We start from the raw sequence: 19273 nt of genomic DNA, 5'->3' as shown, positions 1-19273 counted from the left end.
CACACTGCATTTTCCTTTCATGTTTGAGTGGGGGTACACCCACACAAAGCAATCTGGGTACAAGAATATGCTGCATCATAGGTTTGCTTGTAATATACCATGAAATTTTATTACTGACATCATACTGAAATCTGGCTCATGCAGCCTCCGGCAAATATTTCCATCTTGAAAATTTTACACTATTCACATGATGTCAAAAGTGTAAAACAAACAGGTAGGTAACTGCCTACTATATCTATATGCATTCAAAATAGCTTATTCCGTAGATTTATGGAAAGAGGATTTACGGTGCGAGATTACTTAAAATAGATCATAGTAGTATAATATCACGTGATTACTCCGGGCGTCTCCTCATCAATTTCTGCTGAGATGGCTTCGAGGGTATTCTAGTCTTGATATGACGATAAATTGACCTATCAAGGTGACAAATGTAAGCATGAATTACTGCAGCGTATAAATGATAAAGTGTTTTTACTGTGTATGGTTTTCGCCCTAATTTTTCTTCTCTCATTTATTCACGCGTATTTCACAATATTGGGGGATGTCTAAACGGACCGCTGTCACGTTATTGTTATAGTTCTGGTTTATTATCAAAACGTTGACGTTCGGTTTAGAATTAGAAACCATTATTCGAGCCATTATTATTGAGATAACGAGACCGTGGCACAATGAACTACACAAATGAGTCCTCGGTCACGCCACCAAAACAGGCATGGAAAGAGTACAAAAAAGTATGTATGCATGGCATCGATTACAGTGAAAATCAGTCTGGGGAGGGAACCACTCGCAGCGATGAATCCTGAACCATAAATATTCTTTGGGAAGCCGTGATGTACTGCTGTGAAAGCGTCTTCCAAAATTTGCCGTAGTGTTGGCACTGATGTGTGTGTATGTTTGGTGAATAAAATATAAGTTCTTGGCATAGAAATGGTGATAATGGCTCAAAACACTAACTTAAAGAGTTTCGTAAAAGTTAGAATTGAATCTTCCAATTCTGCTAACAGTTTCCTGTGTTCTGTTCCCGGTTCTGTTTACATGACCTAGCTGCCCAGATGGTCTAGTGGACATGTCAACTCAAGCAAAGCAATTGAGCTAGTGGCAGTGTTAATCTGGTTGATAAGGAATCACCATCACAGCTGCAGTTTTATATTTAAAGTGTAGTGCCATTTAGTTTAAAATGTATTTTACCAGACCTGATGCAGAAGTAGGCACTGCATTCATCATGATTTCTTTGTGAATTAGTATGTTCTATTTGTAGTTTGTACTGTATATATATGTAGAGCATATTCACAAGACTGAAATTCAAACTCTGCAGCCAATACATGATCATAAGGTAATCACCTCTATGAATGCATGGGTAGTAACATTAGCTAGACTAGTTACAGTAAGTGACCACGCTTCTAGTATATAGTATGTTATTACTCATTCATAGGTGATTACAATAATGAAGCATGTAATAGATTGTAGTCGCTGTATTTACAAAGAAATTGAATGAGGTGTGGTGAAACCCCCAATGGTACAATAAATGTTACAACCAGGTTTTTATCATTAGAGCCTTTTTTCACAAAGAACAAAATGTTTAAAAAAAATTTTATAATATGCAAGTATTTTACCCATTGTTACCCATTGTAATCAATGTTTTATACTGTAAAATTTAGGCATGCTCCATTATGTCAGGTTTTTGCAGATCCAGTCACGTATTAATGGATGATGATAGCATAAGGTACCGTATACCCAGAAATTTTCGCAGTATGTATATTTCATGGTTATATCCTTAGTCAGGATTTTCACATTTTAAATTTCATGAATGCCGCTTAGCCCAGAATTTTCTTATTTTATATTTCATGGATTACTGTTGCTCGATTCGAAAAGTTTGTTCTCAAACACAGCTACGAAGGGTCTGCATTGATATTTACTTCAATCATTGTACAGATTGCTAAAGCACATCTGAACCAAGTAGCACAGTAGTGACAATCTCTGTACGAGGCATACCGGTAGTCTATAGTCTTGCAGTAGGCCAGCTTCATTCATGAGCCATGCCCACTTTAAAATCAGGAATGTGTGATACTGTTTGTAAGTATAATGTGGAGTCTGCATATGCCTACAACACTATCACACACCAGGAGCCACACTAACTTATTAGTAAGGTGAGTTGAAGTTTGTAGGACGCACATAAATTTTCTCGGGATAAAATTTCACGGTAGCTGTACTAACCGTGAAAATTACGTACCGCAAAAATTTCTGAGCATATGATAGTCTACTTCATGAAATAATTACCACAGAACATCCCATATCCTAACATGAGTTGGCAACCAGATGAGGCATTCTGTTGTGATGTCAGAAAGTAGACTAGCTATACAACCCATTCATATATGATTACTGTATGATGGTCACGAATTGATTTTTCCTGTAGCAGGTTTGGGAGAATGTGATATTTATTGTGCCATTGGGGCTTTCACCACACCTCATTCAATTTTTTTGTAAATACAGTGACTACAATCTATTACATGTCTCATTATTGTAATCACCTATGAATGAGATACTATTAGAAGCATGGTCACTTACTATAGCTAGTCTAGCTATCTGATATCAGCATAGGACACCCTATAGTCTTACCTCCAGGCCATAAGGATATGGTATAATGCACAAACTCTTACAACAGATGACATCATGTATTAAAAGTAATAATATGGGGTGTGAATTTCCACTGATGATGGAGCATTGCTTAGAATGCATGATGCTATGGTATAAAGAAATGTTGAAGACGGTTGATCAGTATAGGAGATAGAGTCTAATTTGATAACTAATGACAACCAACAATTTTTTTGTCTGTATACACCACTACCAAAGTGTTTATACTGTGTGCCACATAACTAATATATCACTCTATGGCAGAGCCACTCATAGTTCATGCCATCATATCAACTATGAATGGTATTGTTTACCAATGGGGCAAATAGCCAAATATGGAATGTTATTACAAATAACGCACCAGTACAGTGCTTACACTTGCAAATCTTGCAATAACATGGTCAATCCTTTATACAGTGATGCTATACCAATGCAATGGTTTAACAGTATGTGTCAGTTTTTGCTCCAGCAATCAGTCAGTAGTCACTACAGTGAAGAACCAACTTCTTTCAATAACCTCTGGCTCCATCGTTCTATCTCAGACTAATGTTTGCCACTTACCAGTCTTTTTAGCCCTTGCATGCCACACGACTCCACTCTATCAACCCCAAAACAAAGGCAATTTACACCTGGAAACTGCTGCTTCATGAAATCATCCATTGTTACTTTATAGCCTGTATATACTGTCTTTCTAGTAGCTATGAAGTTTAAAACCTTTTGATATCCGTAAACTCCCATGCACTGGAATTTAAAATAGCATACTCAGATATTATATAGTTATACAACAGCCACGAGTGCTCTGCCTGATATAAACGCACGAGCCTGAGGGCCGTTAGGCCCGAAGGCAAGTGCGTTTATACAGGCAGAGCACGAGTGCACGTTGTATAACTGTTATGTACCACTCACCTAATAGGTGGGGAGAGTCTCGCAAGACAGCTGTAGCACTTATAAAGGCCAGGTTTCTAACATCGATTGTGGGTAACCAAGCCGGACGTTGCGATGACGTTCCCCCTGCAGTACTACAGCCACCTGAGATATTGAAAGCTAGTACGCTATGGGTTATATCACTATCCTGCATTCACTGTTCGACTCTCATCATGTAGTGCTCAGCATGCCAGCGTGCCATATAGACTAAGCACCAGACTAATCGCCATAGTGATTCTCTCGAGCGAAAAAAAGCAGCTAAATAGACGGTTTAAGTAAACAAAACCTAACTACTAAACGATACTAGTCTAATTCTTACTATTCACACTCGAATCTGGTGGCATGACAAAACTGGTTACCACAATCGAACGTAAAGGTTAGTATTATTTAGAATATATTTGTTTTATTGAGTCATTGTCAAAGTGGACTACAATTAAATTTAATCTGGGCTAAGATGGCACCAGATTAGTAAGGTGTATAATTACGTTTATATATATGTAGACTAGAGTTGTGGCCACCCGCTTTGGCTTTTTCGATTGCCATTGGCTGCTTGTAAACATTATACATATTGGTGACGTTATGGCCCACAATCGACCTTTACATGTCAGGCTATAAAAGAATTCGAGTGATCTGTGAAGTGTCTTTCCACCTATTAGGTGAGGTGTCGTAGTGGTCTTCGCCACCGGCACTTGTGCTATGCTGCACAAAACCGCAGCCAGTGCAATATCTGTATATTGCACTGCGGTTGGTGCATTATAACTTATAATGCACTCGTTGTGGTCTACAAAACCACAACCAGTGCGTTATAAGTTATAATACACTCGCTGCGGTCTACAGCAGTGCAATATACAAATTATGGCACTGGCGGTGCCTTTTAACTGCCCATGCAGAGTGGTACATATCATTGTTATTATACTCATAACAGAATATAATGTTGTTCATGTCACTGCCTTGATAATACAACATGAAAAAATTGTTTAATTTTTACCTATGCTTTGCTACTACAAGAGTAAGTGGGACTGTCAATGGGTAATGATATACTAGAAGTTCTAGGTCATAGTTGGTCAACTTTCTGACATCACAATATAACTTGCCACAAGTTTTAAATAAACGTTACACTTTTGACATCATGTGAATATGCTCTATATGTAAAATTTTCAAAGGGAAAATGTTTGAGGCTGAACCAGATTTATGATGTCAGTAATAAAATTTCATGGTATTACAAGCAAACCTATGATGCAGCATATTCTTGTACCCAGATTGCTGGGTGTACCCCCACTCAAACACGAAAGGAAAATGCAGTGTGGTATGAGACTAGATGCAAACAAATTAGTTAGCAAAAATATTCACAGCAAATTTCTTGCTGTTAGGTAGACCAAAAACTTTGAAATCAGTGATTTTAACCCTTATGTATATGTAAACAAAAATGTGTTAAGTCAGTGTTTGTGTATACAGATGCCATCATTGTCAGTAACATCTCATGAGTTTGAAGTTGTCCTTGAAAATCTCAATATTTCATTGATAACTCCTATATTGCTGGATTTGGAATTGATATCGCATCAAGATAAGGATAAAATAGAAAGCAAATCGCAGAAACCAGCTGTAAAACTTATACTAAAATCAGCAAAGCATCACCCAGAAGGTGCTGAACTATTTCAATATGCTCTAGAGAGGTCAAGAGAGTATGAGGGACACCGTAAAATACTTGCAGACTTATATCACAAGGATGATGATTTAGCCATCCAAGGTACAATATATTGATAGTGCATGAAGACAAGTTGATGCTATAACAACTAGCTGAATAAAAATTGAACAATTCAAATGGGGAATAGAGATTATTGAAAATAAAGCCATGAAACAAGAAGGGATTGCTGAGGTATTTGGTATTTTGTCTCTTTGTCATAGAATTACAGTTTTTTGCTCCATTCCTTGTTTTGAGCTGAATCAAAATAGGGATTTGTGGTTAACATTACCACCCCAGTGATCCCTTCTTGTTTCATGACTTCAGCAATCCCCATTTAAAATTTTCAATTTTTATTTAGCTGGTTTAGCTAGTTTGTGTACTTTTTATTAATCCTGTGTTTATAAAAAATTGTTTTGGATAGAGCAATTTTGCATTCTACGTACAGTCAGTGTTTCAGTATACACACGAAACTGATCAAATTGCAATGTGCATATAACTATAGAGTCTCCTAGAATTTACATCACTGGTGCCTTCAGTTAGTAGCTATGAAATTCAGTGCAAACTTTGTTGTTATCAGATACACTTGGCTACATAATTAGTAACTGCTCTATTAAAGTATTTTGATCTTGGATAGTTTAATAAAGAACAGATTTTATTTCAACAAGTAGCAAACCCAACTCTGAGTGTGATCTTTTATGGCTTTGTGTGCGTAATGGAGTTTTGAAAAGAACAAATGACCTGGTTTGGGCTATTCTCATTCGAAAACAAAACCAATACTACACAAACTTTACATCATCATCCTAGTGCCCTTTCACCACTTCAAACACTATTTGTTATGCATATCAATCATTGTCTAAAAGCAATCAAGTATCATTCGGAGTTCTGACCACCATCAGCTTTTAACATCTTCCATGGTAGGATAATCAAGAGAACAGTCCCTGAGAATTCACGCTGACTGTAATTGCATATGAATATATCACTCATGTTAATGCGACAGTCAATTCCCTTATAATTGTGCTACTTACTGTGTATGTGTATCTTTTCCACCCACACACATACTGTACTGGCTATGCATTGTGCGTACTTGCCCTATTGTTAGGTTGTCCTTTTGGTGATTGTACTTGGATATATGTCCCCTGGGCCTAGTGAATAATTATATGTACAACCAAGTACTAAGAATAATAAGAAATGTGATCAAAATTATGTCATAAATAATGAATGAATGTACTTGAAAGCTACAAGGCTTATAGACATGCACTAACCAGGGATAGATTCGCCATTGCACAAATATATGTATAGTAATTGTAATTCCACTCTTCATTTTCCAAGTGTTCAGTCTTGGCACAGTGAGTCCCAAGTCGCCATGCCAGATGCCAGCGGATGCGCTCAGGCTTGAAGAACAAGATTAAGCCGGAGTATGTTTTCATGTTGATTGTTTGTACTGTTTGCAGCTATGTAGCTATGCTTCATCCTTCACCTGGCTTGCTAGCTGAATTACTTTCCACCTTCTACTAGTTATCTGTTGTAGTTAATTCTGTCTTTTTCCAGCTGTCTGCCCAGTAACAATAAATAAATCCTGTATGTTGAGAATGCATGCACACATCACTGTGCCATCGCCACAGATGTACCGGCACTTAGCTACCGGTAGCAGTGGAAAAAGGATCTGTAATTAATGTGCTTTATGTCGGCTTGATTTGGGATCATAATCTGATTGTGCCGACCTTCACCACCTTGTCATGTATAGCCTTCCTTATACAGTGTAAGCAAATCAACTAATCCCATTGACTCATCCACGTCAAATTTTAATTCAAGGGTGTATAGTGTTGTGATTGTCAGATACCAGTTAAACCCCATTGCCCATGCATGTGTATCATTTTCCACTGGCACACACACACTGCTGGCTATGGCACTGTTTATAGATGTCCTATTGATCACTTTTCCCTGTATTTGGAAGGAGGGAAAGGTACACAGATGATTGGATCCTTTGCCAGTGGTGAGATACTCTTGCAGACAAAGCATATCCACCTGATGGAAAGAACAAACAAAACATACACAAAGTGTTCCCTTAGGCTAATAATTGCTGTGTGGTTGTGTGCACCTATGCTGGCTATCCATTCCCTACTATTGTTTATCATGCAGTACGGTAGAGATCATGGAGGTTTGGGTTTTCTTGCCAACAATATCACCCAAAAAGCAGCCTCACTTTTCCTTTATAACAGCTTGGCAGTATTGTTTAGGCATAGCCAAGCCCGTAAAGATCTTCAGAGCAATCCTAAACCCTTCCAACAACTTTCTATGAAATTTTCTATTTAACAGAATTTTATACTAGCTGTGACTGATTAACTGATGCCTTTAGCCAAGCATAACTAGACAATGGATAAGGTTACAGGCTTGATTTCTTCACCATTCTATGTCGCTGTCCAGAGATGTTCCTTTTCGCCAACCACAGTACATACACTCATCATGCTTTCCTTTGTCCTACCAGTTCTTTTTGTTGACAACACAAGGTATCAATTTGTGGTAGTGTGATATGGCTTCTTCAATTCGTGCTAGGTCAAGTACAGGTGGATTGATAGCAGAGGTATTTCTTGTACTGTTCTTCATTTGTAACACTGTGTAACGGGCGAAACATAGCTGAAAATGAAGTGTAATAGCCCCTTAACTTTTCAGGAAGGGTGTGTTCAGATGCAAAATTAATTTTATGGCATGCCTGGTGCCATTTGTTCTTTTTATGCAATATGTATGGGTTCAGTTGCCATAATTACATTTTAAGGTGGATTAGGGATCAAGAAAAGAAGTAGTGAAGTAAGGGAATAGCTAAAAAGTAGTAAAAACAAGAGAGGTTGTCTCTCCTGCAAAACATTGAATCCCAATTTCAGTCATGGAGTATAGGGATGAAATGTCCATTAGTATATGTATATCTGCAGGTATAGACAACTTCTCTTGTTTCACTACTTTTTAGCTATTCCCCTGTTAAATTTCACTACTTTGATCCCTAATCCAACTTAATTTTTTCATTCTACTTGTGGCTATTAAACTATAGCTGTTATTGTGTCTAACTGTCTATACGTATATTCTGCCACCATCAGCTAATCTTGTGCAAACTGACATATCCATTAAATTCTGATATTGCATTTTTATCCTTTGAAAGAACTGGTATCTTTCACAGTGATCAGCCACAGCCATATCTTGTGGTGTATCCATGCTATCACGTGATCGTTTTAGGACACATATATATGTATTAACAATATAACAGCTGCTCTGCTTCTTTATCCCATGTGGTCTGCTCTTGGAAACTCTAGCCATGTATTGATCTGATTCAGCACCGTTTCCTCATTTAAACACCCGCTATCATATGAGAAGGATCACGTGACACAAATTATGTACAAATACATACAAATCTACTGAGCACTTGTTGAGATTTGAGCTTCCTTAAAGCAGGTTTTGTAAGTATTCTCACCTGCGTAATTGTTTGATATATCATAACCTTAGCCAATGAGTATACACACATTCCTTATGAGCAATGATATAATGAAGGTGCTTAATTGTGTTTAGTGATCATAAGTGGCTGTCATAGTGCTAGTATTGCTTTGTCAATACTACTGCAGAAAGAACCATTTGTCGCTAACAAAGAAGAACGGACGAATTGCAACTGCTGATCATTTCTCTCAAGTGATTTTATGATTTGAAAAGACATATTTATACAACAAATATTGTGACGTAATTTCCTTTATTATGTAATAATATAATATGATGTAATAATAATAATGATAAAATCATTCAGTTCATGACACTCCCAGGAGAAACGCAAAAGAAGACTCCAGTAATTTCATCATCATCATGTAATAGTCTAGATATTCTGTTTCTTGCTTCAACAGCTGCAGCTCTCTTTATTGGCGTTGATGAATCTTCTACGTTACTGTCAGATAATTCTTCCTTGTCTTCCTTGTTAGGGGTGATTGATTTAATTTCAAGGAGATATAAATAATTAATCGATCTTTCTAAATTGTTCTTGTTGGGTAACTTGACTTTTGCTGCTCGAATTTGAGAGTCCCTACCTCGAATCAACTCAGTTACTTTAGCCAACTTCCACATCCTGCGTGGAAGGTCATCGTCTCTTAGAATTACAATCTCTCCAATTTCTGGTGTTCTACGTACTTGACTTTTTGGACCTCTATGTTCAAGTGGAAGTGTTTCTCTTAAGGTAAGCAAGTAACCTTTCCTCCATTCTCTCCAAAACAATTGTAATTGCTTCTGGTTTCTTCTCCAATACTGTAACAAACTTTGTGCAGAATCCAATGTTGGAATATATTCAGTATCATCATATTTGTCTTCAAGAACGACAATCCAATGTAATCTGAATCTTATTAGTAACCCAATCAAGTCAGGTAGTATAGTGGGACTACGGTGTAAACATTCATTTAAGCTGCTTGAATTTCTCTGAACCTTGGCTGACGCATCATAAACAATGCGAACTTTTGTGGTAGCTTTTGATGGCGTCAGGACTGGGTGGTGGGGCAAGTAATGGCTCCTTGTACCACTCGAGGTGAAATTATCAGCTGTCTCTATAATTCCTTTGTGTACTTGTCGGTTGATTATGTTGCTATATTTCTGTAGGAGCTCTGGGTCATGCTGAAGACGATTGACCAATGACTTCAACCGCTTTAACGCCAACATATAGTTGGCATCCGGCAAACAGAATTGTTGTTGTTTCCATGGCACACAACTTGGTATCTTCCATCACTAAACTTAACATTCTCGCAAAACTTATGAAGAGTCTCATCATCGTTATCTGGAGTTAAGGTATCCCTGATTCCAATAATCTCCAGAGACCATAAACTCTCTAAGGATGGTTTACTCACAACTGAAGAATCAGACAAAGAACACAACTCAGATAAACCACAACACGATTCTGCTAAATGTTTATCAATATCAAAGGTCACAAACATTGTATGTACAGTACTGGCAGAACAATCAGTACTATGACACCTTCCTGTAATAATATATCCAAGTTTTGAAGACGACATGAACATACCTGAGGGTAGAGTTACCTTATCACTGCCAATTATACCCCAGAAAAAATCAGCTCCAATTAAGATATCTACGGAGGTAGTCTCTGTTACATTTGGGATTGTATCAGCCAACTGGTACTGGGGTATTAACTTCAAAAACTCCACATCTTTCTGTAATAACAGACTTCTGTGGATAAATCCGGTGATCCGATCAAGGACATTGGCTGACAACGACAAGCATGATCCATCCTTAGCTTTCATCTTGAAATTCACAACATGAGTATCAATCTCTCTCGTCTTCTCAGCACCAAATGTGGAAACTGAAAGGTGTTCTCTCTGACAGAACTGTAATTTCAATTGTTGTTCCAACTTGGTTGTCATAAAAGTTCTTTGATTGGCACTGTCTAGAAGTACACAGGCATTAATTAAAGTCTGACCATCAGAACTAAAAACGCAGTTTGCAAGAGAACTCTTTCACCCGACGCCAATAAACTCTCCGTGGCATAAGTTAAATGATCATCTTTCAGTTGTACCTCCTCAGACAATCTACTATCAGGTGGTAAAGAGGTGACGCCATTAGAGTCAGTGCTACAAAAGGCCTCAGCATTATCATTATTAGAAATCTTCTCTGGAAATTTGACAGGACACAAACATCTGTTATGGTAACCTTGTTTCCCACAGTGATCACAACAACGTTTCTTTAGACTAGGGCAATTTTTTAAATAATGACCAATTTTTAAACAAACAAAACAACGCCCTTGTTCAGTCAATCTTTTCTTTCTATCTGTTAAGCTTACATACTCATTACATTGATCATGGTAATGGTTGCCAGAACAAGGGATACATGGCCTCATAACCCTTCTTCCACTGACACTACTAAAAACCTCCACAGAGTTAACTTGAGGTTGGCGACCCTTTCCATTATAAACAGGTGGTAATTGACCCGGAAAACAACCTGTGTTATGTGTTTGACTTGTAAACTGACCTTGACCCTTTCCATTATAAACAGGTGGCAATTGACCAGAGTAACGATAAACATTCTCCTGAATTCTGATATATTGTAAAATAGCTGTCCTTAGGTCTTCCATATTCCACCCTTTGGTGGGTTGTTTGGATTCTTCTAATTTAACAATAACCTCAGATGGAAATTTAGAAAGAACCAACTGTATTAATATTCTCTGGTTGTTAATAGCTTCTCCTTGGGCTTCTAATTGTCTTAAAACCTTTTCTATAGATTGTAAGTTGGCGAACTTCTGTAAATTTGTTACACGACTTTGGGAGGCTCTGCAATTTTGCATATAATGACTCTATTATTACTTCCTCCTGACCAAATCGTTCTTTCAACAAAGCCACTGCATCATCATAATTATCATCACATATTGAAATGCCTGAAATGGCTGCTGCTGCAGCATCCTTTAACACACTCTTCAAATAATTAAACTTACAAGCCTTTGAAATATTTTGCTCATCTACACACGTTTTGAACATATCCCAAAACTCAGTCCATTGTTGTACATTTCCTTCAAAATTTGGCAGCTGTATTTTGGGTAAATTGACCTTAACAACACTGGTCAAATTTTGACTGCGACTTGAGAGATTTGAGTGGGTATTTACCAAGGACGAATCGAAAGCAGGTTGGTGAAGCCTTTCCTTTTGCTCGTGGAGTTCCTTTTGTTCATACCTTCGCTTTATGCGTTTAAGTCTCCCTTTTAAACGAGCTATAACCTCACCCGCTGCTATCAGAGCCTCTACATATCCCTCTGGACCTTCTGCGGCTCGTGCGTGCTCTTGTTCTTCAGTGACCTTTCGTTCACCTTTCACTTCTTTCAGCAACGTTGCCCACTCTTGGTTGCATTTCTCTAAAAATAAAACATTGTTACTTATACGTTCAACATACTCTTCTACTGTTGCTTCTTCGTCTTCTATCGCTTCTTTGTTTATCGGCGACCCCATAAACTTCTTGACATCCTTGAAGTAGTCGAATAGCCTCTTCTTTGTCGGTACAAGTAGTTTCCTTATCGGTCCAGACATTCCTCAGTAGCTGGACGAGGACGACCCTGCTCACTGCGCCACGTGTCGCTAACGAAGAAGAACGGACGATTTGCAACCGCTGATCATTTCTCTCAAAGTGATTTTATGATTTGAAAAGACATATTTATACAACAAATATTGTGACATAATTTCCTTTATTATGTAATAATATAATATGATGTAATAATAATAATGATAAAATCATTCAGTTCATGACACCATTAATAATTTGAACAAAATCTAAAGCAGTTTTTAGACTCCACAATTTAATCAACTAATATGTATACTTAATTTTTGTTTACATTTATATTTATTATGCAGATGAGAAGAGTGTTGATGAAGTACTACTTAAGAGTTACAGTGATGAATCCAGTCCTGCAAGTCTTGACACACTACCACCTAATGTTGCACAAGAGCACTCTGGTAATAATAATAATGAACTTACTTCTAGTAGAAATCTTGAATCCAACAAAGCAAAAAACATTGTGAAATTTTGCATTAAGGCTCATTTCATGTACGATGATCTTAAATTTCATAAGTTAATCAAAGCTGACAACTTTATTGAATTTCACACTCAAGTTTTATCTGCATTTGTTAACAAAAAACCTGGCTACAAACCAAGTAGCTTGCAGTATCAATTTGGAACAGAGTGGTACAACCTTACTGAAGACATGGACATTGATGATTTCTGTTTGGATGACTCTAACCCTGAAATATCAATTCGAGCAAAATCTAAAACCAAATCATTTGAGTCAGTTCCTTTAGGTGAGGACATTTTTGTTTTTATGTATGTAATTTCTAGTGACTGTCAGTATTGTCAGTGGAACACTACACTCTCAACCCCATGTCAACTTGTCGTGCCTAGCCAGGCCTGGTTGATTACTTCCCATTGCCATTTATTTTGAACTATACAGTGCCGTGCTAGAGTTAGAAGTTAGTATGAATGGAATCTATGTGTTAAATGGCTCCTAAACTGCTGTTCATTGCAGCAAACCACCAATTCAATCTGATATTGATTTAATATAGTGACACAACCAAAGATCGTGCACTTTTCATAAAACAGTGAAACTTTCCACAGCAATAGTACTCCTCGTGACATGTATGTATTTTTTAATATAGTGCCATTGCAAGTTTGACAGTTACAACGCAAAAACCATTACTCACATGTATAGTATGGCTAGCTATTTGTAACAGGCACAGTACAACTAAACAGCCCCTTGATGTTTTTATAGCATTCCATTTCAGCAGCCTTCTATATACCACTATTCCACCAGCATTCTGTCATCGTTCCCCTTCCATTGCAATGTTGGCAAAACAGGCACTTTTTTATGCCTGCTATTTCTCATGCAAATATATGATAACTTGCAATTACTCAAACAAAGCCTGCAGTTAAGATTATGCTCTATTTCCAGCCAGCTATACCCCAAATTTTGTTAGCATAGTACTTATGATTGTGATAATTGGTGCGAGTGGTTTTTATTAATTGGTATTGTAGTAACTTAACTAGCTATTTAAAAAAATAAAAGTTTCAAAAGGAAGTAGGGTTTGATATACATGCTACAAAAAGTAAGGAAACAGGCTCAAAAATGTTACAGCTGAAATGAGAAATGATCCAGCATTAAAAAGTAAGGAAACAAGATTAGACGACTACTTGCTAAAATGAGACACACTTTAATTCCTACTTTTGATGGTCTCATTTCAAGATGCTAGCCAAAAGTAGGCATTAAAGTGTGTCTCATTTTAGCAAGTAGTTGTTTAATCTTGTTTCCTTACTTTTTAGTGCTGGATCATTTCTCATTTCAGCTATAACATTTTTGAGCTTGTTTCCTTACTTTTTGTAGCGTGTATATCAAACCCTACTTCCTTTCAAAACTTTTAATTTTTTAAATAGCTAGTTTGTTAACTTTTTTTGTCTAGCTAGCTAGCTATATTATACTCTTTTTGTTTTCCACACAGTATAAAGATCACTTGAAGCAGCTATCTTTTACCTTTGTATGCAATAAGCGCCTCTAAAAAATAATTATCGTCTTGTCTTTAACTGTTTAAGGCTTCAGCTGCATTTCTAATGGCGTAAGTGTTGATAATTTTACAGTAAAACATTGCTGGAGAGTCCACCATTATAAGAGTGAAACACTCACTTTTAGAAGTCTGGATCTAGGAGTAGATCCGCCCCTCAAAGACATTATTAGCTAGCTACCTCACAAAAAGACGACTATACAGCGTTAACAAATGCTAGAGACAACTCCTTGGGTACTACACCCGTTCACTCTCATCTTACGCACACGTATTCACATTTGTTAAAATCACGTGTTTGGGTTGTGGCGCACGCCACAACTATTAAGTGCCGCAATTATTAATTATCCTTCGAGAAGAACAAAGAAGCGGATGAATGATGAAAGCAAACAGCATGGTGCAGTAGACAGAGTGTAATCGGAACAACAGATTTGTGAATCCGACGTCATTACCTTGGCTGTCTGAAATTTCTGGAGCCGTATACCTAGCGCTACCGGGTCTTACAGCAGACAGGCTGGCAGACAAAATGTAGGTGAATTTCAAATATTTTAAAACTCACTGTACATCGAAACATTCGACTTTTCGCTTCGTTTACCCAAGGTACAGCATCATTATAACAGTACTAATGCATTCCAGGTGGTTTTTTCAGGTAAAACTTACTGCAAGGCCGTTTTTTAAGGTGCGAAAATCCACGAAACCATATGATTTCATACCAACCCCTACTATACAGTACTATCGTACTGTATGATAACCAATAGTGATACTTAAAACAGGAAATATCAGCTCTGATTTGACCACCAATCCAATTGTCAGCTCTAAAATAATACATGGCTATGATTTACTATATTTCTGTGTCATTAAGTTATAGTTATATCCCATTACGAGTGTAATAACAATGATATCATCCGGGTATATGAGATATAACCATTCTATATCCCAGTGCGCGGGAGTGCACGGAAGTTTACGGATAGTAAATTAAGTTCTGGTTTGAATTCCTGTCACTGTTCTCAAGATTTCGTCCAAATTGTGTAGAGATTCAACTTCGTAGCTACAAGAGAGACCCTGTATACTGCCTATAAACTGTAGCGAAGGGCGGTGTTATGAAGCAGCAGTTCCAGGTATGATTTGCCTTCGTCAGAAGTTGGTATGGTGGTGTCGCGTGGCATGCAAGAGGAAATAAGACCAACAAGTGGCTACCATAGTCCGAGATAGAATGATGAAGCTAGGGTATCAAAAGAAGTTAATTCTTCACCATAGTGACCATTGGGACTGATTGCTGGAGTGAAAATCGGCACAGGATGTTCTTGACATTTGTTAAACTATCGTATTGGTAACTTGTAGTGTTACTGTGTGAAGGATTAACTGTTTTCTTGTAAGATTTAGCAGGTTTAAGTGCTGTACTGGTGTGTCTTGTATCAATATTTCCTTATTTGGCTCTTTGTTTCATTGGTAAACAATACCATTTGTGGTTATTATGATGTCACAAACAGGACTGAGTGGCTCCGCAACAGGGTGATAAGTTATCACTGGGTGATAGCTAATATATTGTACAGTAGCAGCGCCACTCTGTCTAGCTATATAACCCAGCGCAGCACTTTGAGACACTCCCACCCACTGGGATTTAAGCAAATATATAAAATCCCAGCAATATCACATAGTATGTATGTTAGGGATCATGGAGGTTTGCACATTCTCTTAAAACATAACTAGCCTAACAATACTTTCATGCAGTATTGGTGCAACCAAGCTCAAAAGCACCTTCAGTGTGACCCAAAATGCTTCCAATAATTGCTATGATTTTTTTTTAAACATGACTTCAGTAGAATTTTCTGATTGATTGACTTGACTGACTGACTGACTGACTGACTGACTGACTGTTTTTTCAACGGAAGACATCACTTCAGCCTGACAGGTGCCTTTTGGCATACCACAGTATTATGCGATACATGCATCATGGTTACTTTTATCTCCAATTCATTTTTGTTGACAATGCAATATGTTAACTCGTGGTAGCACAATATGGCTTCCTTGTAGCTGTGCTAACTAGCTATCATGCCTATCACCCATATTTTCCGTAGTGACTAGATTAATTGCTGGGATGCTTCTCATAACTGTTCTTTATTTGTAATACTGTGTAATGGGTAAAACATAGCTGTAATGGCTAATGGCCACTTTATTTTTTCGGTAATAGACTGCTGGGGGTGTGCATTCAGATTCAAAATTAATTTTATGGCACCATTCTTTCTTTGATTTGATATGTGCAGGCTCATTAGTCATAATTATATTACAAAGTAAACAAACAGGTAAAAGAAAAATTTAGGAATTTTGAATTCGATTAAGGATTATCATACAGTACGATAGTACTGTATAGTAGGGGTTGGTAAGAAATCATATGGTTTCGTGGATTTTCACACCTTAAAAAATGGCCTTGTAATCAGTTTTACCCGAAAAAACCACCTGGAATGCATTAGCACTGCTATAATGATGCTGTACCTTGGGTAAACGAAGCGAAAAGTCAAATGTTTTGATGTACAGTGAGTTTTAAAATTTTCAAAATTCACCTACATTTCGTCTGCCTGCCTGCCTGCTGTAAGACCCAGTAGCGCTAGGTGTACGGCTCCAGAAATTTCAGACAGTCAAGGTAATGACGGCGGATTCACGAATCTGTTGTTCCAATTGCATTCTGTCCACTGTACCGTGCTGTTTGCTTTCATCATTCATCCGCTTCTTCGTTCTTCTCGAAGGATAATTAATAGTTGCAGCACTTAATAGTTGTGGCGCGCGTCACAACCCAAACACGTGATTTTAACAAAGTGCATAGGATGAGGGTGAACGGGTGTAGTACACAAGGAGTTGTCTCTAGCATTTATTAATGCTGGATAGTTGTTTTATGTAGTCTTAATTCTTAATTACCAGTTTAACTTTTTTGTAAGGTGACTAACTAATAATGTCTTTCGAGGGGCGGATCCACCTCGGGATCCAGACTTCTAAAAGCAAGGGTTCCACTCTTATAATAGTGGGCTCTCCAGCGATGTTTTACTGTAAAATCATCAACATTTACGCCATTAGAAATGCAGCTGTAGCCTTAAACAGTTGCTGTAATAACTTTAAAAAGACAAAATGATAATTATTTTTAGAGGTACTTATTGCGTACGAAGGTAAAAGATAGCTGCTTCAAGTGATATTTATACCATCTGGAAAACAAAAAGAGTATAATATAGCTAGCTAGCTAGACAAAAAAAGTTAACAAACTAGCTATTTAAAAAATTTCAAAAGGAAGTAGGGGTTGATATACACCAGGCTTGTTGTAATTGTAATTAATTACTAATCATTACCAATTTTCAAGTAATTGTAATTGTAATTGCCTGAACATAAAAGTAATGGTAATTGTAATTGTAATTAGCTGTTCAGTCAATAATCATTATGTAATTCAATGCAAGTAATCAAAGTTACGCTAATTATAACAGTACTACCCCATGACTTGACTAGTGACTATATATGTACACAATGATTTCTGACAATGCTCATACACCTACAGTAGAAGAAACAAGTGGAAAAGAAGTAGAATCAGTAGAGCCCCCAACTAAGAAAAGAAAATTGTGCTTGGCTGATACCTCAAACACAGTGGATGGTTTTAGAAGGTTCAAAAGTAGAGAAAGAATTTAAAATGTACATAGATGACACAGATTTTACAAAGGATGAAAACCCTTTAAATCTTTGGAAGATAAAAAGCAAATAATTACCCCATTTTAAGTACAGTAGCAAAGAATATGCTGGGAGTTCCAGCAACATCTGCACCAATTGAGCATGCATTCAGCCATAGTGGCAATATTCTCAGGCCGAATAGATGTAGACTATTACCAAAAAAAATTGAACAGTTAATATACCTAAAGATTAATGCTGGAGAATTGTACGTTATTGTTGTACCCCAATGTACAGTAGTAATTGAAAAGTAATTGTAATTGTTAATCATTATTTTACATACTGAAGTAATTGTAATTGTAATCATTAGATTGGCATTTAAAAGTAATTGTAATTGTACTGATTACTTTTGGTTGGTAATTACAACAAGCCTGATATACACGCTACAAAAAGTAAGGAAACAAGCTCAAAAATGTTACAGCTGAATTGATCCAGCAGTAAAAAGTAAGGAAACAAGATTAGACGACTACTTGCTAAATGAGACACACTTTAATCCCTACTTTTGGCTAATTTGATGTTCTCATTTCAAGATGCTATATAGCCAAAAGTAGGCATTGAAGTGTGTCTCATTTTAGCAAGTAGTCATCTAATCTTGTTTCCTTACTTTTTACTGCTGGATCATTTCTCATTTCAGCTGTAACATTTTTGAACTTGTTTCCTTACTTTTTGTAGTGTGTATATTATATCAACCCCTACTTCCTTTTGAAATTTTTAATTTTTTAAATAGCTAGTTGAAATAAAAAGTGGTAAAACAATAGCTAGCCAAAAATTAGAACGAGGGAGGTTGTCTATACCTGCAGATATAGCAGTAGATATATAGTCATAGTTATAGACTGAAGTATCAAACAGTCTGGTAGTATTGTCTACTAGGCTTTTCCTAAAGTGATGAGTGCCACTAAAAGTGCCGCATCTAAAAACCATTATAGAAATATCCTATGCAATGAAAATCACTTTTTCTTACTCCATTCAGTATCAAATACAGCGTTGAAATACTATATAGGCAGCTGGATATAGATTTTTTTCTAAAAATCATCAAAACTTGTATTTTGGTCTGCCTCACTGCCTGACCACAGTCACAAGAGTAGAGGCTAAACAAAGCAGCACACAGCCACCGTTTTAAGGCACAAAAATAAATTCATGAGTGGGATGTGCCTTTTGTGGTTCCCACAAATATCTGCCTTCTGCACTTTGCCATTCCTTTTACCTTCAATGAAATGGTCATCTTCTTCATGCCAGAAAACCATACCAAGGAATTAATTTTCCATATTGACACTTT

The 19273-nt window shown here is 37.1% G+C and overlaps 1 protein-coding gene across 2 annotated transcripts in view; it reads left to right on the top strand.

Annotated features, from left to right (window-relative positions):
* The first annotated feature begins 318 nt into the window (after window positions 1–318).
* Window positions 319–19273, top strand: part of LOC136237242 (uncharacterized) — a 25882-nt gene continuing 6927 nt past the window's right edge. Inside the window, exons 1-3 of one of the 2 annotated variants that reach the window (XM_066027574.1) lie at window positions 319–430; window positions 5011–5302; window positions 12604–13047. In XM_066027574.1, coding sequence (XP_065883646.1) covers window positions 5011–5302; window positions 12604–13047 — 736 coding nt within the window. In that variant the 5' untranslated portion in view covers window positions 319–430. The remainder of the gene's footprint in view (window positions 431–5010; window positions 5303–12603; window positions 13048–19273) is intronic. The other variant, XM_066027575.1, reaches the window with a different exon arrangement.

The sequence above is a fragment of the Dysidea avara genome, chromosome 10 (assembly GCF_963678975.1).
Source record: "Dysidea avara chromosome 10, odDysAvar1.4, whole genome shotgun sequence".
In the NCBI taxonomy this organism is placed as follows: domain Eukaryota; kingdom Metazoa; phylum Porifera; class Demospongiae; order Dictyoceratida; family Dysideidae; genus Dysidea; species Dysidea avara.
The sequence above is the reverse complement of the archived record's forward strand: the minus strand, read 5'-3'. Positions and strand labels throughout refer to the sequence as shown.